This window comes from Tasmannia lanceolata, unplaced genomic scaffold (assembly GCF_043159265.1).
Source record: "Tasmannia lanceolata isolate RefF3 unplaced genomic scaffold, GAP_Taslan_0.1 ptg000002l, whole genome shotgun sequence".
Classification (NCBI taxonomy): Eukaryota; Viridiplantae; Streptophyta; class Magnoliopsida; order Canellales; family Winteraceae; genus Tasmannia; species Tasmannia lanceolata.
The window spans coordinates 44,166,101-44,193,710 of NW_027518679.1; the positions used below are offsets into that span (position 1 = coordinate 44,166,101).

At 36.7% G+C, this 27,610-nt stretch overlaps 2 protein-coding genes across 5 annotated transcripts; both read left to right on the plus strand.

Moving 5' to 3' along the window:
• Nucleotides 1-6,201: 6,201 nt before the first annotated feature.
• On the plus strand, nucleotides 6,202-7,209 carry LOC143885335 (uncharacterized). The gene has a single exon (XM_077389467.1). The coding sequence runs from the start codon at nucleotides 6,324-6,326 to the stop codon at nucleotides 7,080-7,082; it is 759 nt and encodes a 252-aa protein (XP_077245582.1). The 5' UTR covers nucleotides 6,202-6,323; the 3' UTR covers nucleotides 7,083-7,209.
• A 12,330-nt stretch (nucleotides 7,210-19,539) lies between these two features.
• Nucleotides 19,540-26,647, plus strand: LOC143874429 (tobamovirus multiplication protein 2B-like). Of its 4 annotated transcripts, none has more exons than XR_013249134.1 (5): nucleotides 19,541-19,739; nucleotides 19,992-20,057; nucleotides 20,155-20,219; nucleotides 24,155-24,502; nucleotides 24,806-24,899. XR_013249134.1 is itself a non-coding variant. In XM_077376890.1 (5 exons), exons 1-5 carry the CDS (start codon nucleotides 19,611-19,613, stop codon nucleotides 25,528-25,530), a joined length of 396 nt encoding a protein of 131 aa, XP_077233005.1. In that variant the 5' UTR covers nucleotides 19,549-19,610; the 3' UTR covers nucleotides 25,531-25,647. The 4 variants fall into 4 exon arrangements, 3 of the variants coding, with proteins under 3 accessions (XP_077233006.1, XP_077233005.1, XP_077233007.1); XM_077376890.1 differs by lacking the exon at nucleotides 24,155-24,502 and adding an exon at nucleotides 25,483-25,647 and having other exon boundaries at nucleotides 19,549-19,739; nucleotides 24,806-24,893; XM_077376892.1 differs by lacking the exon at nucleotides 24,155-24,502 and adding an exon at nucleotides 26,475-26,615 and having other exon boundaries at nucleotides 19,550-19,739; nucleotides 24,806-24,893.
• The last annotated feature ends 963 nt before the right edge of the window (nucleotides 26,648-27,610 follow it).

Sequence of the window (27,610 nt, forward strand, 5' to 3'; positions counted from 1 at the left end):
TTTTTTTTTGAAAAAAAACCCACATTCGAAAGTTATCTTTATTGTTTTCTTCTCATTGACCTTGTTTTTTCTCTATCTTTCCTTTTTTGCACAGTTATTTACTTTCATCTACTAAGTACATTTATTCTTATTTAATTACACGAGTTAGAAGCATTTCCGTACAAGACATATCTCAAAATTCATAATGAAAATGCCTATTTTCTTTCACATTTCCCTACAAGATAGAACACCTCGAATTCATAAAGCAAATGCCCATCTCTCTCTCTCTCTCTCTCTCTCTCTCTCTCTCTCTCTCTCTCTAGACCAATATAAGGTTTTATAGGCTAATACAAGGTCATTGTGATTAGGGGTTGATTTCGAGTTAGATGTCTAATTGCCCAAGCAATAATAATAGTATTTAGTACCTGAACCGGTGGCTCGGTTTTTCTAATTAATAGAGAAGAGGACCAAAAGTGGCTTTTTTCTAATTAATTGAGACAAAGATAGGCTGTCGAGAACGTAGAGGAGGTAGGATGTTCCACCTCTTCTATTTATCTTTTCCTAGAAATTACTATATTTCTACCTCCTTTTGACTTTTGTTTGTCTTTTGGAAAGGAAATGTTGGAAAGGAAAAAGAGAGTGGAATTATCATCTCCCACTTGTTATTTATCGACCAATTTATCATATCTATTGACCCATATTTTTCTCTCAAATGAAAAAATAATCTAAAAAAAAAACAGAGATTTCCCCAAGATCACAACTCTCCACCATCAAATCATTTTTTGATTCCATTTATTTCTTCAAGTGGGTCCTCTCCAATGGCTTCCCCTCAATGAACAGTTTATTAGACGATAATCCCAAAATTTAGAATATTTTCCACAATATCTCCCTATATTAAGAGTCTGCACTTGGCACTTCATTTCCTGTTTTAATTTTCCTGTTCTTGTTGTTTTAGATTCATGTATGCTACTCTCCAACCACGCTTATAATGTCGTAATTGCTATATATGTTTATGTTCATTGCATTATCTCAATTGAAATTTATGATTGTAAAACATAAATTGGGCCCAATTATTTTTAGCACTTTTGGGTGTATATTATATGTGAGCACCATATTACATGCCTAGACTGTCACGTTAATGGTTGGAATCAAGTTAGTAAAGTTTCTCTTGAGTTTCTATGCAACTGAATGCATCATTTTATATTTTTTGAGTTTATGTGGGTTTCCTAGTAACTGCATGACCACGTCACAGTTTCCATTACAGTATCTTTTCCTTTCTTTTCTATTTTGCCATGTCAGTTTCCTTTCATTCATTTGTTCGGTTGTTCCTTTCCTTTCAGCGGAAAACAATTGAACAAACCCTGATTGAATTCTATCTTTAGAGAGTTTCCTTTCTCCATTGTACATTATGCTTATTTAAACCCACTCTTTCTTCCTCAATTTAGCCACTCAACTCTACTTTTAACCCTGCCCCCTCCCCTTTCTCTCCATTATTGCCTGCCTTGTTTCAGGTCACCTCAATTGAAATAGCTATCTACTTTGGCATAGCCAACTCTTGCCGATTCTACACAATCACGACCTCTTAAAAATGGTCGATGGATCCTCCACCAACACTTGTTTTTTCCTCCCCATTACTAAAAAATTCAACTCTTCAAAATCCAAACTATGTTGCATAGAAAAAGGTTGATCAAACCTTACTAAGTTGACGTATACCATGACAGAATTGGTTCTCTCCCAGATTGTGACTCTCTAGTCGGCACATGACATATGATGTGTTCTTGAAACAACTTTCTTAGCTAAATCTACAACGCAAAGATCAAGTTTGGCAACCATGAAATTTTTTCTGCGGAATATTAGTTTAATCAAGCGGTGAGAGGCGTGGGGAGGGTGCGAGAGGGATAGACTTGAGAGGGCATTGGTGAGGAGAGGGTGAGAAGTGGCTAGGACGGGGAAAATATAAATTATATGGAGTGGAGTTTTAGTTTTCCTTGTTGTTTAGCCTTTTTCTCACCCTCGCCCTCACTCAGTCTAGGTCAGGTCTCTCCCCCTCCCGCCATCCCTCACCATTGGGTAAGCTATTATTCCGTGGGAAAAAATCATGGTTGCAAAACATGGCTAAATTGTTCGACTTTGAAGCCAAATATAAACCATGCACAAAGGATTGGTCTCTGTTACTAAATATGTTAACCGCCTCAAGTCCTTGCCGGCCCTCTCGACATTGCTCAATGCCATGTTGGCGAATCCGGGCTCGCTCTCTATGCCCTTGTTAGGCTCAACCCTAATTATGTTGGATTAACCATGGCTATTTTGATACACCAACCACCACTCTCTAGCTACAAATTCTTCCTTGAGCTCACCTCCCAACTTGCACAAGGACAAGCTCCCACAACGGTCATTTATTGTATTTATTATCTTATAACTATATTTAATTTTTTAACAATTATTTATTATCTTTCTTTTTATATTTTTTATAGTTTAAAATTCTTATATTTTTACATTCAATTTGCTATTTTATTTTTATTCGATTAAAATTAAAATTATGTGTTTACCACATTCCATCTTTTGCGGTATTGTTTAGGTATCTAACATTTGGTATCAAAGCTAACATCAAGTCTAGCGTTCGAGTCACCAAATGTGAGACCTATGTAAAGGGGCTATTACTTTGAGTAATCAGATAAAAAAATTGTCTTAATCTAGGGCACTGTCCCGAAAGAGAAGACCTATGACAAAAGACTATTTAGTGAAAACCAGAGTGAGAGCTGTCACAAAGTAGGCCACAATCTCAAAAGAGGTTTGTGTAATGGGAGCATATATGAAGGAAAAATATTTCTTGAAATTTTTTTTAGGGAAAATTTTACATTTCTTCACATTAAAGGGAAATGATATAGTTGTGACCTATTTAGAGGGATACAATTATTAAGCCACTATTTTGTTTAGGGAAGTGATATTTACGCCCCTTTTGATCACCAGGGACAACGAGCGTCAGTGTATCAATGATGAAAGGGGGGCTAATGTGCTTGATGTAACGCCCCCAGATTTTTTTTGGAAATACCAACTCGGTGCGTAGAAAAACTTTTATTATTCCCAAGATCTCAAATACAACAACTACGTTTAGAGGGTTTACAGAAATTAGGTCTAACTTATTACATCTTAATTCAAGACATAATTGATACATATTTAAAACATATTTGTCCTTTAGAACAGTTCTGCATTCAACTCTAGCATTCCTCATCTTTCATCTATACTTCACCTGGGGGTTGGAACAATAAAACTTGAAAAAGAAAGGGGTGAGCTCAAATAGCCCAGTAGGGTATAAACAACAAGTGATGTAGAATTGTCAAGCTCATAAGAACATGATATTTTGCAGATAGGACATCTCACATTATAAACATGGAAAGAAAGAATAAGCACAACATACTTTCCAAACGTATAGAGAAAACTTACAGAACTTGATATCAAGAATTATATATAGAATTATATATATAGACTTCATTAAGCATAGATGCTTTCATTCATAGCCATATCTCGGCCCATTCATAGCCATACCTCGGCTCATAATCCTCTAGATTTACACTCTCTAGAGTCGTCTTTACCCACGTGCACATGGAGGACTATAACGCGTCCACCTGTCATCATATCATAACTCAGTCCATATCCAGAATTAGGATATCACAGGATAAACCCTAAACATAAACATATCTCACGGAAACAAGTTTCGAGGATACAAAATAGAATTATAGCTTTATCAGTAAAATCATTTATCTGAAAGGAATGGGGTCTGAAAGAAAGGATCCCCCTTGGATTCTCATCAGTTGTGGATCTTAGAAGGATAGAAACTCTTATAGCAATTGCGTATAAAGAGAATCAAAGAATATGAAATATTCACATCCAGTATATCAAAAGAGAATCAATGGAGAAAACTCTTACATATATCAAAAGAAAATCAATGGACGAAAACCCTTACATATAGCAAAAGAGAATCAATGGAAGAAAACCCTTACATATAGCAAAAGAGAATCAATGGACGAAAACCCTTACATATAGCTTTCTGATCACAGGTTTGTTTGAGCTTACACCTTGGAGTGGATAACCTGTAAATATATTCTAATTTTATCAAATTCATGTTTTAAGGCAGTGTCCTTTCTGTCCAGGTAATGTCCATCTATGTCCAAAATAATGTTCCCTGTGTTCAGTGTTCTTTCTATTAAATTTTTAAGATCATGGGACCCAGCATGCACTATTCATATGGACCCCACATGTTACTATTCATGTGGACCCCACATGTTACTATGCTCAGCAGTTCACCATTCTTTGATTTAGTTTATTTCTTGGCTACTATACTGAGCAGTTCGCCTTTCTTTGATTAAAGTTTACTTTATGGTTATTATGCTAGCATTTCACCGTTCAAATAAGATGATAAAACTTGCATAATCTATAGCGAATTATCGCCTCTTATGCATGCTTTATCCTAATATTTACATAGGTGGTATAACCAACCATATTACCCATAATAAATACTTTAACTATCTATATGAAAGACTTACCTTGGTAGTGATGAAGTGGATTTTCTTTTCCTTCTCCTCTCTCTTTTTCCCTCTCTCTCTTACTCTTTCTTCTCTGAATTTTTTAGCTCTACCAGGGTTTGTCGAAATAACAAAATGAGAGCCTCTATTTATAGATACTACATTCTTAAATTCACAACTACTCTCTTAAATGCTTCTCTTAAATGCTTTTACAAAAATATAGGAATAGTAAAGGTATAAATAAATGAATAGTAAAGGCTGCTTGAATAGTAACAGGATGATTAGTATTATTTAATTATTATTTTCGTCAGTGAAGCGCAACTACTCATTAATGATAGTGGTTGTGGAGTGACCCGCTTAACCAATGAGTTAATGAAAGTGGTTGCGGTGTGTCCTTCTGGTAGTGGTTCCCACTAGTGATGGGTCCCGATGGAGTTGGGTCCCGCTATTTGTGGGTCCTGCTTGTTGTGGGTCCCACTGGTGGTAGGACCCGCTTGTGTGGGGCCCGCTGATGTGGGACCCGCTTGTGTGGGACCCGTTTGTGAATAGTACTCGGTGTGTCCTACTGTGAATAGTAATTTTGAATAGTTTATCTCAATAGTGAACTTGCATAGTATTTCTGCATAGTAATCTTACGTAGTATTTCCGCATAGTAATCTTGCATAGTGACTATTGTGAATAGTAATTATGAATAGTGATTATTGGTAATTTTTAATATGTGTAAGTATCTACTCATTTTTAGTTGATATCTGGGACGGTGGTTTAGTGGTAGGAAGCCGTTCAATCCTCGCTTAGCGTTGGGTTCGAATCGCGTACGCCCCATTATGCCAGATGTCTTCATGCCCGATTAACTCGGGAAAAAATGAGTAATGGCCGATGATTACCCACCTATGAGGCCATTTTTATTTATATATATATATATATATATATATATATATATATATATATATATATATATATATATTACCGGTTATTACACTTGATGTCAGAAAAATCCAGTGGGCTTGATTGCAACGTACGTTGGTGCTGGGTGTCCCTGGTGGGGCGTAAATATCATTTCCCATTTGTTTATTATTTAATTGCACTGACAAGTGGGATTGGTCGTTTCAAAGGGTTGGGTTAAGTTGGCCTTCTGCAAAAATTGAAAACAATTTAGAAAAAAAAAACATAATCTTAAGAATTTAGAAATCGAGATAAAATTATGCTAAAAAGTGAGATGATGCTAGTTACCCAAAGCCTCAACCCTAACTTAACCCAAAATTAAATTGGGCTGGCCTTTTCCAATCCTAACCAAACCCAACCCAACCAACATGAGAAAATGTCCGACCCAACCCGATTTAGGGGTGCAACTAGGTCAGATTCAACCCGAAAAAAAAGTCGGGTTGAGTTTGGGTCGGGTTTGGGTTGAAGGTTTGGGCAACCCGACCCGAGTTCAACCCGAAGTTTTTTATGAAAGTGTTTTTTTTTTTTTTGTAAGCTTAAAAATTCGGGTCGGGTTTGGGTTGGGTCGGGTTTGGGTTGGAAAAATGGGTTCCTCGGGTCGAGTTGAGTTGCACCCCTAACCCTAATGCCAGAAAATGTGGACCCAACCCGGATTGAAATATGGTTGAACCCATCCAGTTCGGACTGAGCCCGGCCCAAGTTGCACACATACTGCAACTGCATCCATCCACTCCTTTAATACGGGATAATGCCGTAATAAATAGAGAGAGGGGAAGAGAGATGTGGTGAGGCTCTGCAACACACATGTAAATCTCCACTAGATTCCCCCTTTTCCATCTTTCATAAAACAAAGTCCTAAGATCGAAACAAAATCCAATCATGAATCTTTCTTCTTCCAAAAGCCCCACAATCATATCCTCAAGTCCCATCAGATCAGTAGAAAAATTCTCACTTCCTCAATTTCTTAGAAACAATGGTGGGAATAGAAGTGGTAGAAGAAAGAGATATTCCCATTCAACTCCCATGTTCTCCTCTGTTTTTAGAAAAAAGAACAACATTCAAACCCAAGAACCATCTTCCCCAAAGGTTACATGTATTGGCCAAGTTCGAGTCAACAAATCCAAATCCAAATCCAAATCCAAATGCAAATCCAAAGAAAGAACTCTCGCAAATCTCTTCCGATGCAAGTGGATTCAAAGGGTTTTATGTTGTAACCGTTTCCATGGAAAATCAAAGACTCCCCAATCTACTTTCCAATCGAGTAGTTTTCATAGAAAGCTAAAAGCCTTGGAAAATTCAGCTAGGAAAGACCCAAATTCTAAACCGAGGGTTTTTGCATCTTCGCCCCCAAAAAATGCACTTTTGCTTATGAGATGTAGATCCGAGCCAAATCGAGCTTCAACAATGGAAAATCGTTTATGGGTTTTGGATTCACTTGCAAAAAATGAAAATTCAGAAGGGAAAAATGAAACAAGGGAAGAAGAGAGAGGTGATGAGAGAAGTGTAGAGGAAGAGAAAGATAGAGTAGTTGAGAAGGAAGAGAAAATTATGGGGAGATGGGATTCTGGATCATCTCGTCCGTTGATTTTAACGAGATCCAAGTCTGAACCAGGTATGAGGACAGGAACAGAAGATTAGGTTTTGCACTGTAACTCTCAATCACATATTTCTTAGGAATGTAATTGTTATTGTTTTCTCTTAATTATTTTTTTGGTGGGTAGAAAATACTAAAACAAGTAGAGGGCTGCTTTGTTTTCTTCTTTGATACACTTTGTTTTCTTATTTTATACTGAACCAGTAAAAAGGCACAGAAACATGAAAGGGTTATAACATTGAGTGTAAAAATTCTCCAATTTTTACAGAAACATGCTTTGCAAGAATTCTCCAATTTTAAGCTAAAATCCAGAAATAGATCAACTCCTTATAACATTGAGTGTAAAAAAATCCAAGGGTACATAGGCTTGTTGGTAAAGCAGGATGGGCAAAGCAGGTTGAAACAGGACCATGCAAGTGAAAAAGTAGACTCTGGAAGCACAATTTCTAAAGTCTAAAATCTCCAGGTTGATAGCTGACACAAGTACATTTTCTATTGATCCCAGTCAAAATAAATCCTTTAAAAGACTAAAGCATAAATAGGTGATATCCTTAGCTAATTATTTCAATACACCATTATTCTGAAAAAGAAAGTTATGAGAAATAGGACATGATAAGATAAATGCAGCAGAAGATAATGAAGTCATCTCTCCAGCATAGGCAAACTCTTGTCTTCAAACTACGATTTTCAGAGTAAACAGAAAGCTTTGGATCAAACCTTTGAAATGCTCAGGAATTGCATAAACAGGAATCCCAGATTTTTCTAACCTGACCTAATAAGTCCCAGAGATTTTTAACTTAATCAAATAAGTGAAATGCATAGCACTTGGCATTATATATCACAAGGATGAATGGTACAAGCAAAGTTCATAAACAACCCCATAATCTGGTAAGGATGATTTAAGAGAATAAAATGGTTAATCAGGACCTAGAAATATGCTGAAAAGATATTAAAAAGAAACATTATGTTAGCATTGATTTTTGAATGGTCAGTTTTTCGAGTTTCTGTTATAGTATTATTAAAATTTGGTTTCTTACCCATTTATTTTATATTCTTGCTTGTACTTATTGAATTGAAATGGTTTTTTTAATTAGATTCTCTTCCCAGAGTTAGTTTTTTCATGATATCATAAAATGTGCAACTCTGAATAGAGAATCCGATTAAAAAGGAAACTCATAAGATAAGAGGAAACTAATCAGCGGGTGAATTTAAAACTTGCTTCTCTAGGTGGCCGAAGATCAATTCTAAAACATGTTTGGAAGTTTATATTTAGGCTAAAAATATCAGATTGACCTTGGTTGAACAAAATTTAAATGAGTTTAATTTCAAATATGTTGGGATTGTTGAAACAATTTTAAACTAATGTTCAAACCAACAAAAAAACGAATAGAGATGATATGCCGAGTATGATGAACCCTTTGACCCATTTTGGCGCCTCTTTTGTTTGTCTTTTCTTCAAAGTAACTTTATTTAGGTATTTCTAAGTAAATCACAGAAGAGAAGTAAAAATGTAGGAAAAAAGGGATATGAAAACATCATTTCCAGTTGGGAAGAATGAGGCCTATCAAATAAAAAAGGAGTCTATACACACAAAAAAATGTTTATTTGGCCTAATAGAAAAACAAATGCACACGGAGATGGATTATATATTCGTGGGTTTTCCTTAAATCAAGCAGAGATGAAGCTCAGCCTTAGTTGAATGAAACTATAACAAGCTTAAATAGTTTTTTCGTTTTTTTTTTGTCGGTGGTAGATAGGGTTTAATACGATTCTATTTAGGAGAGTGGGTTGGCACTGAAGATTTTTCACTAAATTTATTAAAGGGAAATAGATAATGAAAAATATATGCTTGGTATTGTAGATATTTCAGTATGAATTAATGACCTAAATTAAAGTTTGCAAAATATCCCATTTTTAATATGGAAATTCTCTTTTAGATTCTTGATCTAATCATCGTAGGCCCTTTATCCATCACGCCTGGATCGAGAGAATCTACACCGTTGATTTATTTAGTCAGTTATCTTATGCATAGGATGTTCAATCGAATGGGACCGAGACAATTTGGGTCTATTAATGATGTTCTACATGATCAACGGCCTTGATCTCAAAAACATTCCGCAATATGCCCCCTAATATGGGATATAAAAATTGCTTTTTAGGATTAAAGGTAAAAGTGGCCAAATTATGTGGAGGAGGTGTGTGAAGTGCAATATTTTTCCAGAAATACAATAGGACCCACTTCATAGATGATCCAAACTGTTCATTTGATGGTCCAGAATGTAAATAGGAAGTACAATGTACACAATAAATCATCTCCACAAGGCTGATAATAAAAGTCTGATCTATATAGAGGTTTCTATAATGTGCAGTCCTCTATTGATAGAACAGTTCAGATTATCCCTATGGAGCTGATTTATGGGGTATAGCCTATTTACGTTGTGGCCCATCAAATGAACAGTTTGGATTATCCTATGAAGTTGTGCCCCACTGAACTTTAAGAAAAATAGGTGGCGGGTTTTTTTTCCTGATTTTTTATAATAAAATTTAGGGAAATGATTTCAACACAACCATGTTTTGATACAAGACGCTCATGTTTCTTGTCTTTTAGTATTTAATGCTCTGTATGGTTGCTGGGTTTTTTTTGTTCCTGGGAGTTATGTGGGAGAAAAAAATACCCTGGGAGATAGGTGGGAAAAAAAAAGTCCTAGAAGTATCCTGGTAAAATAAAAATCCCATGTTTGGTTATGTGGGAGAAAAAAATACCCTGGGAGATATGGTGGGAAAAAAAAAACCTTTGTTTGGTTGCTTGAACTGTTGGGTAGAAAAAAATTCTTCTCAAGCTTATTTTTGGTTCCTAGAGTTTATTTTTGTTCCTGGGGTTATCTTGGGATGGGATGAAAAGGTAATCATTACAAAAGTGGGATTAAAAAATTCACCCCACAAGTAATCATTACAAGAGTGGGATTAAAAAAAACCTAGTGCTAAAAGGCAACCAAACATGGGATGGGACCAAAATTTAACTTACTCTCCCACATAACTCCCAGGAACAAAAAATACCCGGCAACCAAACAGAGCAAAAGAGCTGTAAAAAGGGTTTTTACGATTCCCAAGAAGCACTTACGTGACAATTACATGCTAAAAGACAAGATACATTAGCGCAGTATCAAAACATAGTTGTTCTGAAATCATTTCCCTAAAACTTATTGCCAAAAATGGAAGATGTCAAAAAGCTAAAGTATGGTGGAGGCAAAAGAAGTAACAGGCGGCATTGTTTTTTTTGACGTTTGAGCTAGGTATTTATTGCCCAAAATGAATGCCGAGAATACCCCTAAGGAAAATTAGAAATGTCAATGAAGAAGGTATTGTGTTGGGCTGTGGGACATGAATGGAAATAACAGAAAAGTGAGGAAGAATTTAACCCATGATTCACGCTTTATATATAGTATAAGGATTGATGCATCTTACAAATTAAGATTTTGAAACAAAATCTCTCTCTCTCTCTCTCTCTCTCTCTCTCTCTCTCTCTCTCTCTCTCTCTCTCTCTCTCATATCTTTTATATAAAATTCTGAAACTCAACAATGTTCAATATTTTATTTACAAGGAATTTGTTTATTAGTGGCAACATTGTGGGAGTTTTGTTGCTAGAACACCAAAAAATCCAGTCTAATATAATAATCTTACATCGAGTGGCAACTCCAGTTCAATTTGTAAGAATTTTTGTTTATTAATCCCATTGTGATAGGTACTTGCAAGTAGAAAATAGGAGAAGAAATGATGGTTTGTTTGGGAGAATCCGTCCCTCATACAAGAAAGAACTAAAAGATAAGACCATATAAACGTCTACAATGATCTCAACTTCCAGCACAACTAGAACTCCCCATTCAATTAGAATAAAGCATGAATAAGAGATAACTAAAAGATAAATATGATAGCTAACTTCCAGCAACAAGCTGATTATTTGGGATTCCTACAAATAGCAAAAAAGTAACACTCCTCCCCTTGAAATTATCCCTGTTCTATGGACTGAAACTCTGGAAACTGTATTGTAACTGCAAACCAACACTTCGATGGCAACCTTTTTGCTCCGTTTAATCATTCACCTATCGATTATTGCTTGAGGTTCCTTGATGCTCTTCTTCGTGAATTTCTTTTTCTTGTTCCTTCTCACTATCAGAAACTTCAATCAATTGAAATTGGGGAAACTTGCACTTGTGACCAGGAATAAAGCATTCATCACAATTGTGGCACAACCCCTTAGAAAGTCTCTCCTTCATCTCACCTATTATAAACCTTTAAGAAACCTTCAGATCTGATGTTGGGATACTCATATTGGGCTCAATCATTTTTGGCCTTCTGAATTATCTTCCCACGTTGGATTTTCTCTTCCATCATGCGTGCCTAGCCAATAGCCTCATTCAATATCTTTGGACGAAAGACTTGAACTTCACTCGCCAAACATCCTTGGGGCCTCCAACAAAAGTCCCAACCAAGCCCCTTCTCAGTCCATCCTTCAACCATGTTGGACAGCCTCTCGAATTGTTTCTAATATTCCCATATTGAAGTTGTCTGGCAAAGTTTGCTGAGTGCCAAATCAAAGTCTTCAAACTCTGTAAGGCCAAATCTAACACACAAGGCTAGTTTAAACCCATTCCACTCCATGTTGTTTTGAGTCTTTTCATGCCATTGGAACCACTGCAGGTGTTATCCTTCCATATGGAATGTAGATAGGGATTTTCATTTCGTCATTAGTTTGATGGAACTAGAAAAACTGCTTCGCACGATAAGGCCGTCCCGTCGGTTCTTCTGATCTATCGTATTTAGGGAAATTCAGCCCTTTGAACTTCGTTCAGATAGATCCACCCAAAGAACCTTATGTAGAACCTTCGTTGCCATCTAGACATGAATGTAGAAAAGCCCTTTTGCTGCCAGAATTTTCATCATCCACATCTTTCTGACTACGACTTTCGATGGATATTCTAATCTTGTCTATCTTACAAGCCAGTTCCTCTTCCCTCGCAAACCCATAAAACTATGTCCAATTGCAATTTCATGGAAATATTATCTTTAGATGAAATCAATACTCAAATTAAGGACCCCATCCAGAAAAAAAATCTTCTTTGGTTTACTAGAGAAGACCTACTAGCAACACCTGGGGTTGAATGTCAATTGCGCGGCTAGAGATAACCTTGGCATAGCCAAATGATGAAGTGTAATTAGAGAGAAAATAAAAGTAAGGTAAGATTTGCTTTTTCTCACTTCTATGATGAGAATACTAATATGTTGGCTGGAGCTAGAGCTATGAGAGATGGTCTCCGCTATAGCGTGATCCTTGGCTTAAAAAGAATGTGAATTGAGTCTAAAAGACTTGTCCTTGTAAATATCATTAAAAGGCAAGGACAGACCCCCTGTGGCACATTCAATATATATTAAAAAAATTAAGGAAAATATTATCCTCTATGAAATTTATCATTACTTACATTTGTAGGGAAGATAGCCTTATTGCATATATAGCAAATTGTGCTTGCTACATGAGCACTAATTCAGTATTTTGGAACTGAGCTAGCCTCTCGAGGGGATCTAGAGGAGCTGCTAGATATGACCAATGTGTATTCTGTTGGGTATATAGTATAACCCATGTATGTTCTAATATAAGCCCAATAAGATAATGGACCGGTGTAGTGGACCTATTTGGGCTAGAGCTCACTAACCTATTAAAACCCTAGTGTATCTAATATATATAGGGGCTGGAGGCAACAAACTTGGTATTCCAAACTAGATACCTTGGGTGTAATGCTTCAAGCAACTTTTTGCTTGACTTAATTACTCTAACAATCTTGAAGCATTTTTAAGAACCCTAATTTTTGGAACGTCTCTAGCTTATCTCTCGAATCGATTTGGGAATCGTCTTCTTCTTTAAGGGAGACGAACTCAACAATCGATTGAAGTTTTCCTCACGGCTGTGATATTTCGAATTGGGGTTTATCTCTTCAATTCACGGTTTGGGTTTGATTGGGTTTTCAAAACCATCAACGGTAGTAGAGGAAGAAAAAAACGCAAACTCTTGTTTGGGCGAAATTGCTTTGGGCTAAATTGCTCCAACCCTAAAAGCACCGATATTCGTCTTCTCGTTCAAGAATATTTTTTTTGGGTTTATTCCATCGGAGCTCTCACGCTTTGGATCCCCATCAACGGCATAACGTACAAAGGATTTTGGACGTGGGTTTCACTCAACATATATCGTTTTGGGTATATCGTTTCGGGTGGCTTTTACAAATCTCACGTTTGAAGAACCGATTGGAAAAATCCGAGCAAGAATCGATTTCAATCGGACAAAAGATGACGAATTGGTTTTGGACGAAACCTTGGTGGCTAGGTCTCTCTCTGCAAAACCCAACCAACTTGCAGACCTATTTATCTGCAATTTGTTTTTTGGTGGACGCCGAAATTTTGTGAATCTGATTGACATGGGTTTCTTATACAAATCCAAGATTTGGGCAACCCTCATCAGATTTAGTGATGGAATTTTGAGCTCTCTCTACTTTGGCAAGCCGGTCACTACTTGCAAGTTTATTTTGACACCCTCTCTGCAACTTGTTGAAGAAATTATTGTGGCCAAGAGTTTTGTGGGCTGCAATTTCATTGGCCTCAATTTGTTGAAGTTGGGTTTCCTCTACCCAACGAACTTTGGTTTGGGTTTGTCAAATTTCATCTGTGGCTTATCTCTTGGATCGAAATTTTTTGTTTGAAACCCTCTTGGGCAGAAAGTAATTGCCGAAACTCCTTGGATTTGGTTCACCCCTTGTAAATCCCAATAGGTTGGGTTTGGGTTTTTCCCTTGGTGGTAATCTCTTGCTGTTGGGCTTCATCTTGGATATCTCGGATTCGAGTTTGGATTTGGTTCGCGACTTAGTTATTCTTATTTGGTTATCGCACTTCGCAAATCAGGTGCACTCTTTCCATATTTTATTTTTGTAAATTAGACTAAAATGGACAAGACTGCAATTCCCTTTGAGATGGTCAAACGTTAATCGTTTGGACACACCATATAAGGAAGCTACTATGTTGGTAGATAAGGCTGAGCCTAAAAGTTTCACTGCCATATTGAAAAAAAAATAAGGCCAGTACTTCTTCAAATTGGTGGTCGGATACAGAAGCCATTTGTCATGCTTACAACTCAAAGAAAATTTTCACTGGTGTTATCGAAGTAAAGGAGACTGGTACAGTGGCTAGTGGAGCAGACATGGAGGTCACTCACACTGGTACTGTGAACTTGGCCCTTTCTTCAGGTAAACGACTAACTTTATAAGATGTTAAAGTAGTTACTATTATTTTGGTATATGCAGTTCATTTATATGTGGTAGAGTACCCAAGAATTTTGGTGAGGACTTTGTGACCTACCCTTTGGAGAATGATACATCATCCTATCAGGAAGTGATGAGATTTAGGGACTCTTTGTTATGGGTAGAAGCCATTCATGATGAAATGAGCTCTCTGTTAGAAAATCTAACTTGACAGCTAGTCGATTTGCCAAAAAGGGCTAAGACTATGGGCTGTAAGTAGATATTTGTATGTGCTTATACAAAATTTTGTTATGGTCTTAATCAAACACCTAAATTGTGACATCAAAAAATTTGACAAAGTAGTAAAGAGCTTTGGATTTTCTGATCAATTACTCTGATAAATGCTTTTACTATCATTTTGTGTCAAATAATGTCATGATTATTTGCTTGTATGTAGATGTTGATTCTTGTTTCGAATCTCTCTTTGTGGTGAGTAATGTGAAACTAACCTTGGGTAAAGAATTCGACATGAAAAGACCTTGGTGTTGTTAATACCATTCTTGGTACGAAAGTAAGTTTTTGAAAGGCAAGGAATCGCCCTTAGCCTAGCCCATTATATGAAAAAAAAAACTTTCCTTATGAGGATGCAGTGCGTGCAAACCGATTGAGACACCATTTTGATTATACCAAGAAGTTGATCTCTAAGGCAGAGACAGTGTGTAAATCAGTTAGATTATTCTAAACTGATTGGTAGTATCATGTTTGTTATGTGTTGCACTGGACCAGACATAGCCTTTATAGTTGGCATGCTGAGTCATTTGACTAGCACTCCTGGCCATGAGCATAGAAATGCCCTTACGAGGCTGATGAGATACCTTTCGTGTACTCAAGAGTATGCTCTGAACTATGGTGCCATCCACTTATTGTGGAAGTTTTATTCTGATGTATCATGGGGCTCAGAATCAGATGACAGCAAATTTATTGTTGTTGTGTGGAAGTCGAATTGGAACTTTATGCCCTAACTTCAGCTATAGATGAAAGCTAAGGGATTAAGAATCTGATTATGGTTATGGCATTCCACTGACCCGATTTAAGATTAGTTCTTTAGTGGGTTAAGGATTAGTTCCTTATGTGTGTTATGTGATAATCAAGCTATAACAATGGTTGTGAAGAACTCACTCTTTAATGGTAAGAGGAGACATCTTAGGCTGCAACAGGCCATATGCTGAATTATCTCAAGAACACGGGATTATCACTTTGATTGATAGAAATCGAAGGATAATAGGCCGAAGCTCTCATAACAGGGACTGACCAAAGATCGAATATTCAAAATTGTGGGGAGATGGGGTTAAAGACCGTGTAGACATGTCTTAACCTAAATCCATGTTATTTTGAATTTTTTGAATCTCCCTCTGTTTTGGCTAAGATAGGCACTTGATATGTTTCGATGATGTTTACAGTTGTTATATGTCATTCCACATTTGATGACATGTCCTTTTTTGGGAAAGGTTGTACATTCCAAATTTGATGATACAGCTTAACTCAAATATGAATAAGATGACTGTAACATTCCAAAAAAGAAACATGAAATGGTTCTTTGCAAAAGAAACTATTTGGTTTTATTCTTTATTGAAACTTGACAATTAGGAATGGTTATTTGCAAAAGAAGTTGTTTAGGTCTTGTTCTTTATTGAAACTTGACAATGATGCTTATGGTGAGGGTGATACTGATACTTTTTCAGTCATTTTGGAATTGTACTAAGTTCTTCTTCAGGTAGAACTAGATACTTTCATGAATTATGAAATTGTACTAAGTTCTTCTTCAGGTAGAACTAGATACTTTAGTGTTTTACACAAATGATTGGATTCATTTTTATGAAATCCATATTTGGTAATTCACAGGGATTGGCGAAAAAGGAGGAGCTTGTCTTGATTTGGACTTTGATGAAGATGACTTACTTAAATCTTCTAAAGTCATAAAGACTATGCTTTTATTTCAGTATGTATAGAGTTCACTTTTTTGTGGAACTTTATTTTGGATCTCGATGAGAATCATACCCCATGAATGAATTCCTCTAAGATCAGTGGGGTTCACTTATATGTGAAACTACCTTTTAGTTGAGTTTAGCTTGTTGTATATCTAAAGCTCTTGGTCTGTCATAAAAGGATTCGTGTTTTCAGTTGGATTACAGATCGTTTACGATATAGACCATATGGTGATGTAGATGATTCAATATTTTGTTTTGAACATTACGCTATCTATCTATTGGCTTGTGCTATATGGAGAACATAGGAGGAGATTGTTGGGTATATAGTATAACCCATGTATGTTCTAATATAAGCCCAATAAGATAATGGACCGGTGTAGTGGACCTATTGGGCTAGAGCCCACTAACCTATTAAAACCCTAGTGTATCTAATATATATATGGGCTGGAGGCAACAAACTTGGTATTCCAAACTAGATACCTTGGGTGTAATGCTTCAAGCAATCTTTTGCTTGACTTAATTACTCTAACATATTCCTCATGCTCGAAAAAAAAAAAACCAATCTTTTTATGTTTATTGTTGGAAAGGGGTTTTTAAGGTGATGATATTTCCACCCCTAATGCAGTACTTGCACACCCCCCTTATAACGTGGTTTGACATAAAGTTGCCCATTTTTCACGTCGAATCAGGTTATAAGTGGGGTGCGCACGTAATGCAGGGGGGGTGAAAATATCATCTCCCGGATTTTATTGTCATACTTTTATTGTACTATGACTTGTTAGATGAAGGGTTCTATCTCCTCTTGTAATTTTTATTTCTATCAATAAAATTTAAGTCTCCTCTTGTAATTTTTATATCTATCAAAAAATTTTAAGGTGTCACCCCGGGTTCCTATATAAATTATGAAAAAAAAAAAAAAAAAAGCAGGCAAGATTATTCTAGTGCAGGAAAATAAAGAAAATTACTTTGAATTCGATAAAGGACATAAGAAGATAATTGAAAAATAAAACCTCTAAAACTGTTAATCCAAGATAGAAACCAGGGAAAATCTTTACTTCGGGTTATAATGGAGAGAGAGAGAGAGAGAACCATTTAACTATTAAATTCAAGAGGAGAATAGGGGAACTATTAACCATTTAACACTTCAAATTCAAGTGAAGAAGAGAGGAACTGTGTGTGTGTGTGAGAGAGAGAGAGACAGAGATTTACTAAAATCTCGCTCAAATTCAGCAGAGAGAGAGAGAGAGAGAGATTTACTAAAATCTCGCTCAAATTCAGCACCCCCATAGAAGAAGATTCTGATCTTGTATATCTTATGGGCCTGTTCCTCCGCACTCACAAACCCATAAGAAGAAGGCCCCGTTCATTTTGGATTTGTAGAATTGATTTCGAGTCCAAAACTGATTATTTGACTCCAAATAATTTTGGATTTTGAGAATTGACTTTGAGTCCAAGACTGATTGTTGGACTCAAAATTGTGTTTAGGCCTGGCTCGTTTTTTATTACCCAAGATTATGTTTAATTTTTGGTCCTATTTTCAAGAAAAAACAACTGAATGGTGAAAATGCATTTTTTTTCTAGAAAAAAAAGCAAAGAAAAGGTGGTGGAGGTATCATTCCCATTTTAAAAAATGCAAAACATATTTTACATATATTAACGTTGAGTTATTTTTTGAAAAGGTAAATATATATATAGAGAAAAGGGTTCCTACACACTTGTGTAGATAACTTAAAATACAGTGGGGGCCCACATTGATTGGGTGATCCAAACCATTCATTTGAAAGGCCCTCACATAGATAGGGTGTACACAAAAAATCAGATCATTAGGATCATCCTAACCCTACGATTTGTGGAGGCAAAATGGACGTCTATAAACATTCACAAATTAGTCCATTTTTTGCCTCTACATTTCAAATGGTTAGGATGATCCTATGGATCTGATTTTTTGCGGACACTCTATCTATGTGAGGGCCTTTCAAATGAATGGTTTGGATCACCCAAACAGTGTGGGTCCCACTGTATTTTAAGCTAGTGTGTAAATAACTTACCTCTCTCGTATATTACAAAAAGGGCTAAGCCAAACACAATGCAACCCCACACAAGAAAACACAAAACAAAGAAACAAAGATTCAGAAAAACAACTTCTCTATAGAGCCATCGAATATTGGGGGATATGATGAGAAAAATCTGAATATCTGAGTGGATACAACTTCTCTATAGAGCCATCGAATATTGTTCAGCCAATCACCTTCAATCTACGGGCCGGAGACCTTTTTTTTGGTAGGTGATCTAGGATTGAACCCACCCCAAGGGTGAAGAACAAAGCCTTGACCAATTGAGCTAGTGGCTCCATCCCGGAGTTTGAGAGCTTGACAAAATTTATCAATTTGACCAGCCACCGAATATTGTTGAGAGAACCACCTTCAATTTTTGGGTTTGAGACCTTGACAATGAATCAATTTGACCCTTGCGACCCAAGTTTGTGTTTTGATTGCCGAAATCAGGAATCAGAATCGACATCACATTCCAATTGTTATTCATATCCTCCATTAAATAATTCAAATGGAATAAGGAAAAAATGAAATAAAAATTTTAATCCAAAAAATCTAATAAAACTCTATTCTGACCAGGGTAGAATCAGAATACCACCTCTTGCGGTGGGAAAAAATATTCCATCAAATTTTCCTCTATAATTCCACCTTGGTGTAAGTTCCACCCCCTTGATTCCATTCCTTTTTTTTAACCGAATGCTAGAATTTGGCAGATTGGAATCAGATCCCGAATCCAGCGCCTAATTCCACCAATCCAAATGCACCCGGAGATGTGGTATTCTGATTATGGCAGAGTTGGAATGGAATTTTTATTTGATCCTTTTGAATTAAAATTCGTTTTATGTACCAAACCCTATGTTTCATCTTTGAACACTTTCCCTCAAACTCAATGATCAAGTGCGTAGGATCATCCTAACCCTTCCATTTGTGTAAGGAAAAACTTGGCAGACCCTATCGGTCAATTTTTTCCTCCACTTCTGGAAGGGTTAAGATGATCTATGAATCGGATTTTTGGTACAGACCCTATCTGTCAAGTTTTTCCTCCACTTCTGGAAGGGTTAGGATGTTCTATGGAACGGATTTTTGGTACAGACCCTATCTATGAGAGCTGGGGGGGGGGGGGGGGTTAGGATATGTGTATTTTTCGTCAGTTCAATAATAGGGTATTTCTGTCATTTCATAAACAATTCGATTGTATTTCTGCTATAAAAGGGAGGGATTTTGTGAGAGATTGTTTTACCTTTGTTTGGAGATGGCAAGTGCGGGAATAGCAGGAGCGAGAGAAGGAACGGCGAAAGCAATTGTGTCGGACCACATATCTCAAGCAGTTCAATCAACATCCAACCTCCTACGCCTCATGCACGAATCCTCTCCTTCTCAGGTTTTATTTTCCTTATTTTCCGATCCCTACCTTCATGTCAAAATCTAGGGCATTGGATTTACTCTTTAGAATTTTTTGATTCTCATAAGATTACAGTTCACCAACTTTTCAATTACTAAAGAATTGAAATTGTGTAGCCTTTAATGATTATAACTTCCAAGGTTATTTGATTTTCAATTGCATCGTTGTGTGTTTTTCTTAGTTCAAAATTTGCTATCAGAGGTAGTAAATGCTTATTTGTACTTGTTGCAGGCCCTCCTAACGAGGCTCCCAAAGAACCTCTTGGCAAAAGCCCATACTATCAACAACACTGGGCAAGTATGGGCCCTCCTTCACAATCTTGTGGTGAGGAAGGTAGACTTCGAATGTGAAACCTCTACTAATATTCTTGGCATTTTGCTGGCTTTTGGAGCAGGTATTACAGCAAATGCCTCGTGTCATTTCGTCACTGGATGCGCATTTGGAAAATGGTTTACAGAGGTTGGTCTTCTGCTTTTCTGTTTGATCTGAAGATTAGTGTTCTAAATTACCGGAAGTTTCTTTAATTTTACAAATTCGAAAGTTTATCAGAGAGGAAAAGGAAAATTTTGATAGAGAACCGTTCAATGCTTTTCTTCTAACGACAATGAAATATAAGATAGTGGAATTTACACAATGTGAATGTGTACATCTTTCAAACCCGAAATTGGAGGAGGTTGGCTTTTGAAGAAAGAAATTTTATGGAAATTGGTGACTTTTATTTGATTTTTCAGAATATTTTTGTTGGGTTTTTAGAAAGTCCATGTTTTGGAAAAATTAGGGAGTGTTTCAAACATTCTATTTCTAATTGAGGAGGTTGAAAGTGAAATAGGAAGGTTGAATTTTGACTGTTTTAGTAATAGTTTAGGAAATAAAATAATTTTTTAGGGACATGTGGATTTGTTTTTATCTTTAAAGTTTCTATTTTGTTTTTTCTTTAAAGTTTCTATTTTGTTCTTAGGGACATGTGGGTTTGTTTGTCTTTAAAGTTTCTATTTTGAAAGTGTGTAGGGAAGGTTTGGAATGTTTGTGTCTAAGAGGGAAAGTGTTTTCGAGGTGGAATTTGTATATGTTTATGATGTAAGGTGCTCTCTTTTGGGAGTCTTTGATTTATTATGAAAATTGAAGTTCATGAAAGATTTTCTCTTTTTGAGGCAACAACATATCCTACTTTCATTTCTGTATTTTACTAAGGCATGTGCTTGGTTTTGTTTTGGGTTTGAATTGAATTTCAAAATTTGTGATTGTTATTTTATTTATGTAGCAGTAGGAATGTTCTTGGGTGACTAGATTGTTATTACTGATGCTCTATCGATTTTTCTTTTAATCAAGAGATCTGTAGTTGCATAGATGGAATGCATGATATTCACATTGACTAAAAAAAATTTATCCCTTTCACAGTTTCCTATTTTGAGCCTTTTTTTTGAATGATTATTTTGTTCTCTGTTTTATGCTGATAAAGATGACCAAATGTAAAGTATGATATTTCTTCTAGCCATAATCCGATAATGGTAAAAGAAGCATTTTAACTAGACCATTAGATATGTACCATTTCTTGATGTATATGTAAAATGTAAGTAGAATCATGAGCTATTGCTTGGTGCTGTATTTGAAGAAATAAACCAAGGAAGAGTGACTTACCTATGTGGATCCAATAGAATGGTTGACATTCTCTCTATCACCCCTTCTAGATTGAAAACTTGGTACAAGAGGGCTCTTTGGGAAGATGCCAAGGAGAAATGATCCTGTCAACCAAGTGGTCACTACGAACTGTTGACGCCGTTTACTTGATAGTGCGTTGCCCAAGGATCCTTGGCGAGATGGCTCCAAGGATCCTTAATAGAGCCATACTTGGCTCTTACGTGAACAAAGATTCCCTCTAGGATCATGTTATTACAATCAGGAAACATCCTATTTTTATATCAATATAAGAGGAGGATAAATCCTCTATAATGCCTGCAAGATGGAATGAGTCACCGATCTTTATTTCCGCGGCCAAAATCTCTTCAATTTTTAGCTGGAGATCTTGATTAATCATTAGTTTTTCATCGAGCATTTTAAACTTGATTTATTTCCCTGTTGTATATTTCTTGAAACGTAGGACCTCAATGGGGTATTTCTTCTCTAGAGTTTCAAACAGACTTTTTACGGTTTTTATTTCAGAGTATACTAATATAGTTTGTTATCTAGGTTCAAGATATGATTTCTACAAAAACTAGTCCTCTCTATCTCATTTTTGAGCTGTTTGTGCCGCAGTAGATTCATGCTTATTCTCATTCACATGACATCTAGATTCTATAAAACATATTAATTTTATAGGGCACGAATGACAAATTTTTTTGCCAATGCTTAATGTTGCTCCCATCAAACTTCTTATATTTTAAGTTATCTCCATGGCTTGACATATTTAACCAATAGGTGTTTTCTTCCCTTAAAAATGTTTTTTTTAAATGTCTCTTCCCTTAAAAATGTTCAGTTCGGTGTACGTTGATGTCAAGGATGATATTCCATACAGTTAGAAGTTGATAATGGCAACATAAGCATTCAACAGGCATCGAACAACACACACTATAGATGTAGTTGGAGAATCTAAATAGAACCACATGTTATTCCTTAATGTTGTGTAGAAGCAAAAAAAACCCAGAAAGAGTGACTTATCGTTCTGGATCGAGTCGAGGATTTGACATTTTTTCCTTGAGGCAAAGATTGTCCCCCTCTAGATCAAAATCTTGGTGAAAGGGCTTTCTGGAAAGATGACTCCATGATGAAATGTTCTCATTGACAGAGTGTGGACTCACGAACCGTTGACCACGCGAACCTCATGAAGTGTTGCTCACAATGTGAAACATGAAAACTTCATGAAGAGCAACTCGAGGAAGGATCTTAAAACAAAGAGTCAATGGATAGAGGGATAGGAGGCTTAGCGTTTATGTACTGAAAGAGGGAGTCCTCTCCCTCCCCCCAAAATGCACAAGAAAACCCGAACATCATATTTATGTTCCTTCCTCAAGTTGCTCGTCTTAAAATTTTCATAGTTCACATTGATATGTAGCTTTTCATTAAAATTGTCAGCATTATACCTCAAATCTAGAATCAAATAAAAGATTGAGAATCTTAATCGATTTGATCTAGATAGACTACAACTGAAGGCCAAACCCCACAAAAATCTTGTAGAAAATTATTGTAGAGATCTTCAAAAATTTGAGTGAATAGTGACGTAAATAGTGTCATAAACAATAATGTGGCAATGACGTGAATAGTATCGTGGGAGTGGATTGGACCGTCTTTTATTCTAATTCACCCGAGTGACTTAAGTGGAACTTACAAGAAAATGCCTATTATTCCCTATGACTTAAAACCATATGCTTCAAGCTGTCCTACATTTAAGTGGGAGTAGGCAGGAAAACCTTGTGCATCTACCCCTCGCCAGACCCCGCAATGGCAGGAGCCTCGTGCATTGGGCCGCCCTTTTAGGCAATAAAACCTTGTGCAAAACCCTACCTTCTTTCTTATTCTAATATACACAAAAAAAAAAAAAAAAAATCCAAAATCTAAACTCAATTATATACTCCTATTACTTCAGTTTCATTCTAATTCACTTCGATGACTTAAGTGAAACTTAAAGAAAATACCTTATACCCCTATGACTTGAAACCATCCTCTTCAAACTGTCCTACAGTGGAGTGGGACTCCGTCAGAATGTCTCACGGATGGTCCCGACTCCTATCTTCTTTAGCTCATGTCTCTGGTCCATTTATACGCCCCTTGTTTTGGCTCTTCTTGCATGGGTTATATAAACATGGTTTTAAATTTCGACCAAAATTTGAATTTCAGTCAAGCCCGAAATCGAGATGTACGGAAATATCCGGAAATTTCGATCGATATTTAGATAAAATGATTTTTATTTTATTTTTTTACCGAATTCCGGCCGAAATTTCGGTTTCGGCTAAGTCCGAAACTGAAACCAATATCTAAAACCATGGTTATAACAACCTTTAGATGCTCGATCCATCATATCCTCAACCTCAATTTGAGGTTGTACCATAGTTACCAGGGTGGGAAACAGATTCGGGAAACGAAACGTGAAATGGAAACGGGAAACGGGAAACGCATGAAAAAAACAGGGGAAACGAGAAACGAGAAACAATAGAAAATCGTACAAGAAACATCTTAGGAAATGATGTGTTTTTTGTTTTTTCCAAAATGATTTTTGTAAGTTCCACACATGTTTTCTAGATGTTTCATATGCGTTTTATACGAGTGTTGCATACATTTGTCACTCGTTTACACATGTTTTACATAAGCTTTCCATATTTTCCCCATGTGTTTCAAAAACATTTCTCCAATTTTGTATCATATTTTGGAAACGTTTCCGAAACGTGTTTCCCTCATTTTAGGGGAAACGAGCCGCGAGAAACACGTTTTAGGGGAAACAGGTTTCCCACCCGCCCAAGGAGTTTCCGGCAACTATGGGTTGTACTACATCAAAACAACTTGAGGAAAACCCTCTACAAATGCTAAAGGGTTAAGATGGGAAAAGAAAATGGAAACATAGAGAGCCATGGATAGGGCCCACATGAGAAGCACATGTGCATGCAATTCACATGTGGATGCCAAGCCAAGCTCACACCCCAGGCCAGGTCTGCTCAGTGAGACCATTGCAAAAAAAAAAAAAAAACGCCTGATGTTCCTCTGTCTCTCTTCTTAAAGTCTCTACCATATGGCAAACCAATTTTACTTATAAGGTATACTGGATTTTCTCCTAACACAATTTTAGACTAAAGTTGCACTCCCAAATCAAAGGAACCTTAGTTTCCCTCATCATTTTTTGAAATGCAATAAAGCTTGTAAAAGCAATGCATATTTCACCAGCATGTATTAATGAAGGCGTGCTTTCCATTTGTCTGTTTCATCCATTCACTGGTTTTTAGAACACTAAAATGACACATTTGCCCATTTACGAGCTACTAGGAGTTCTCTTCTTTTAGAAGTAGGGAAGGTTTGGTCTCAGTCTTTTCGGTTGGCTAATATAATTTTGATTCTCACAGTGTTCCTCATCTAAAGCCTGTAGTCCAGTTGCTTTCAAACATGGAAAGTTGCCAGCTTAACTTTGCTTCTCAAGCTCGTTCCCAAGAGGTAGCACTTTGATCGATATCTAATCTACTGTACTGCAGAATTGTTGTTTCCTTGTAACATTTCTTTTCATGCCCACTGTTTTATGTTTTAGAAGTCTTAAAAATCCTTTCAAGTTTTTGAAAATACCCTATACATTGTGAAATTCTCTAAAATCACCCTCTACAAATTGACTTTCTACAATTCTAGCTGCTCTCCACCAAGTTTAGACGTTTCAAATCTATTCTGGTTCCAACTTGTTTTGTTTTCAATTTCTAGTTTTCCCATCTTTGTCATGTGTTTGGAAGAGATTTCAAGGACAATTAATTTCTACTTCGCTATCTTTTCTAAAAAGCCAAAGTTCAGTTTGCTCATCAGGTGGGATCTTAGGAAATTTATACGATAAGTGTAATCTATACCATAAGTGTGTTGGAAATATAAGGGTCATATGGCAAGTTTAGTTATTTATTTCATTTTTTGCAGTGTAGTGATGCGTGATTTGTTTGAATGTGCTCTCTCTCTCTCTCTCTCTCTCTCTCTCTCTCTCTCTCTCTCTCTCTCTCTCTCTCTCTCTCTCTCTCCCCTAAATTGTTATTGTTATTTTTACCTTTAGGAAGCTGTGGAAACAAGCGGAAATGAACATTTGGAAACACCGCGCTGAAGCGGGATTGGTAAATATCATTGCTTCCTCTGGATTTGTACAATTCAAAAACTCATTTACATTCTCCTGTATCTATCTGGTTGCTAATGAAAATAATAATTACAGAAGTCCTTTCAACTTGGATACACCCTCGTGTTTTCCCCCTTTCTTTCCAATCCGTTTTGTACTATTGTTGATTCTCCTTTTCAAATCTCAGCTTTAAAACAGTAAAGGTAAATCTGTTACCCTCTTTCATTTTTATTGAGAGGCACCCTCAATGGCCGTAGCATATAAACAATCTAGACATTGCTTCGTAATCATCAGTGTCCCTTCCCAGACCGAACAAATCAAGACTTGTGTTTCTATGCTGAGATTACGTGTGAGATGTGATCTCAACATCTTTAGATTGCTGATGATTTACAGATTAGGAGAAGTTTTATTGTTTTCACTGAAGTTAGGTATTTTTCTTTTCTCTGTTTAGGTAGCAGTTCATTTTGTTGATATGACAATGATGGGCTGCAATAAATATCCGATTGCGAACATGTTCTGAAATTTCTCTATTTCTAACAATATAGATGATATTTGTGGTTTGAGATGGATATTTTCGGACCTAATGAAGCTTCCCTGAATCTTCAGAGAAGCTGATGGTTCACTTACAGGAATTTAGTGTATATGCAGGTTTTCAAAGTTCAATCTTTTTAGGTTTTATCTTGATTTAGATGATTGAGTCTTGCATTCGAGGTGAAATCCTAGGGTTTCAGATGCTTTGTAGTTTCAGAGAGCTTTGATGGTCTGTGGATTTGGAGTTTTTGTTTTGAAGAAGTTTTGGAGCGGGTTCTGTTAGTATCATGCTCCAGGACATCAGAGTCCTCTCTATTTTTTTTAATTCTTTGACCCTTTTTTTTTGGCCCATTTTATGCCTCCATTTTAGTCTAAACTAGGGGCTTCTACTTTTGCCACTGCAGATGTGGCTTTGATCACCATCTTCATTGCTGGGCCTTTTGGATGAATGGTCCAAATCATGCAAATGTCATGTGGGTGAACAAGCATAAGCAACTTTACGCACCATTATCATTCTCCACTGTTTTATGAAACCTGGTGCAGTAGAATAAGGATTGCTCAAGTTGGTATATATATATATATATATATTTTTTTATTTTTTTTTATTATTTTTTTTTTTTTTGAATGGTTCCCAAGTTGGTATTTTGCCCCCAATCTCTCCATTGTTCACATGGGTATCTTTATTTTGATTGAAAGAAATCACCTGTTAGGATCCACCAATGGTGGGGCTTCACAGAAAAGTCTTCCCAGTAGGATGTTCCTAACCATTTTAGTGGGTTACCCTTGGAAGCAGGAATCTTCTCTCAGGGTGCCGCTCCCACCTCAGAACCTCAATTCGGCGCTCCTTAGGAAGGAGCTTCCAGGGAGCGCGACCCCAAAGAGATGGGAACCTCTCTCATGATGCTCCAAGCCTGCTTTCGCTCCCAGCCTGCCTCTATTACTCCATAAGTCCTACCATCATCAACTTTCTTACATCAAACTCCTTCAACTCTTCAAAGTACTTTATTGGAGCAAGCACAAAGGCTTGTGGATCTTCAAAAGGTACGAGGAACGAGTGAACGAAAATGAAGATGGTTAGAAATTACTGCTTTTAAATGTACTTAAAATTTGAAAGATACATATGGAAATTGTTAGAAACTATTATTTTTTGATGTCCTTGAATTTTGAAAGATATATAAAGAAAATACTACATACACGCTCCCACGGCGCTCCCAAACTTAGACTCTTCTAGACCCTCACGCTTCCTCGCCCCCGCTCCCGCCTCCGCCCTCGCCCCCGCACCCGTTTTGTGCTTCTAAGGGCTTACCAATGGATAGTTAGACATAAATAGCTAATGGTTCCCATCCAACTGAACAAAATTTCATTAATCCGATGCTTAAGTTCAGTGTAATCTTTGTGGATTTGGCCATCTGTGGTAGGGTCTCATCCTTCTCCTCAAAGCCATTTTAGGAGCTTGTGTCTGTTTAGTTTGAGGATCTAGTCTATCTGTACCGTGATCCTTACTGTGAATTGGGCCATGATATGAAGCCTGATTGTTGGG

What these genes read in the sequence shown, in the direction of transcription:
- LOC143885335 (XM_077389467.1), top strand. Translation starts at nt 6,324, where the DNA reads ATGAATCTTTCTTCTTCCAAAAGCCCCACAATCATATCCTCAAGTCCC.
- LOC143874429 (XM_077376890.1), top strand. Translation starts at nt 19,611, where the DNA reads ATGGCAAGTGCGGGAATAGCAGGAGCGAGAGAAGGAACGGCGAAAGCA. An exon ending in TTGGAAAATGGTTTACAGAG is followed by an intron (nt 20,220 to 24,805) that starts GTTGGTCTTCTG and finishes TGATTCTCACAG; the next exon opens with TGTTCCTCATCTAAAGCCTG. An exon ending in CTCAAGCTCGTTCCCAAGAG is followed by an intron (nt 24,894 to 25,482) that starts GTAGCACTTTGA and finishes TTTTACCTTTAG; the next exon opens with GAAGCTGTGGAAACAAGCGG.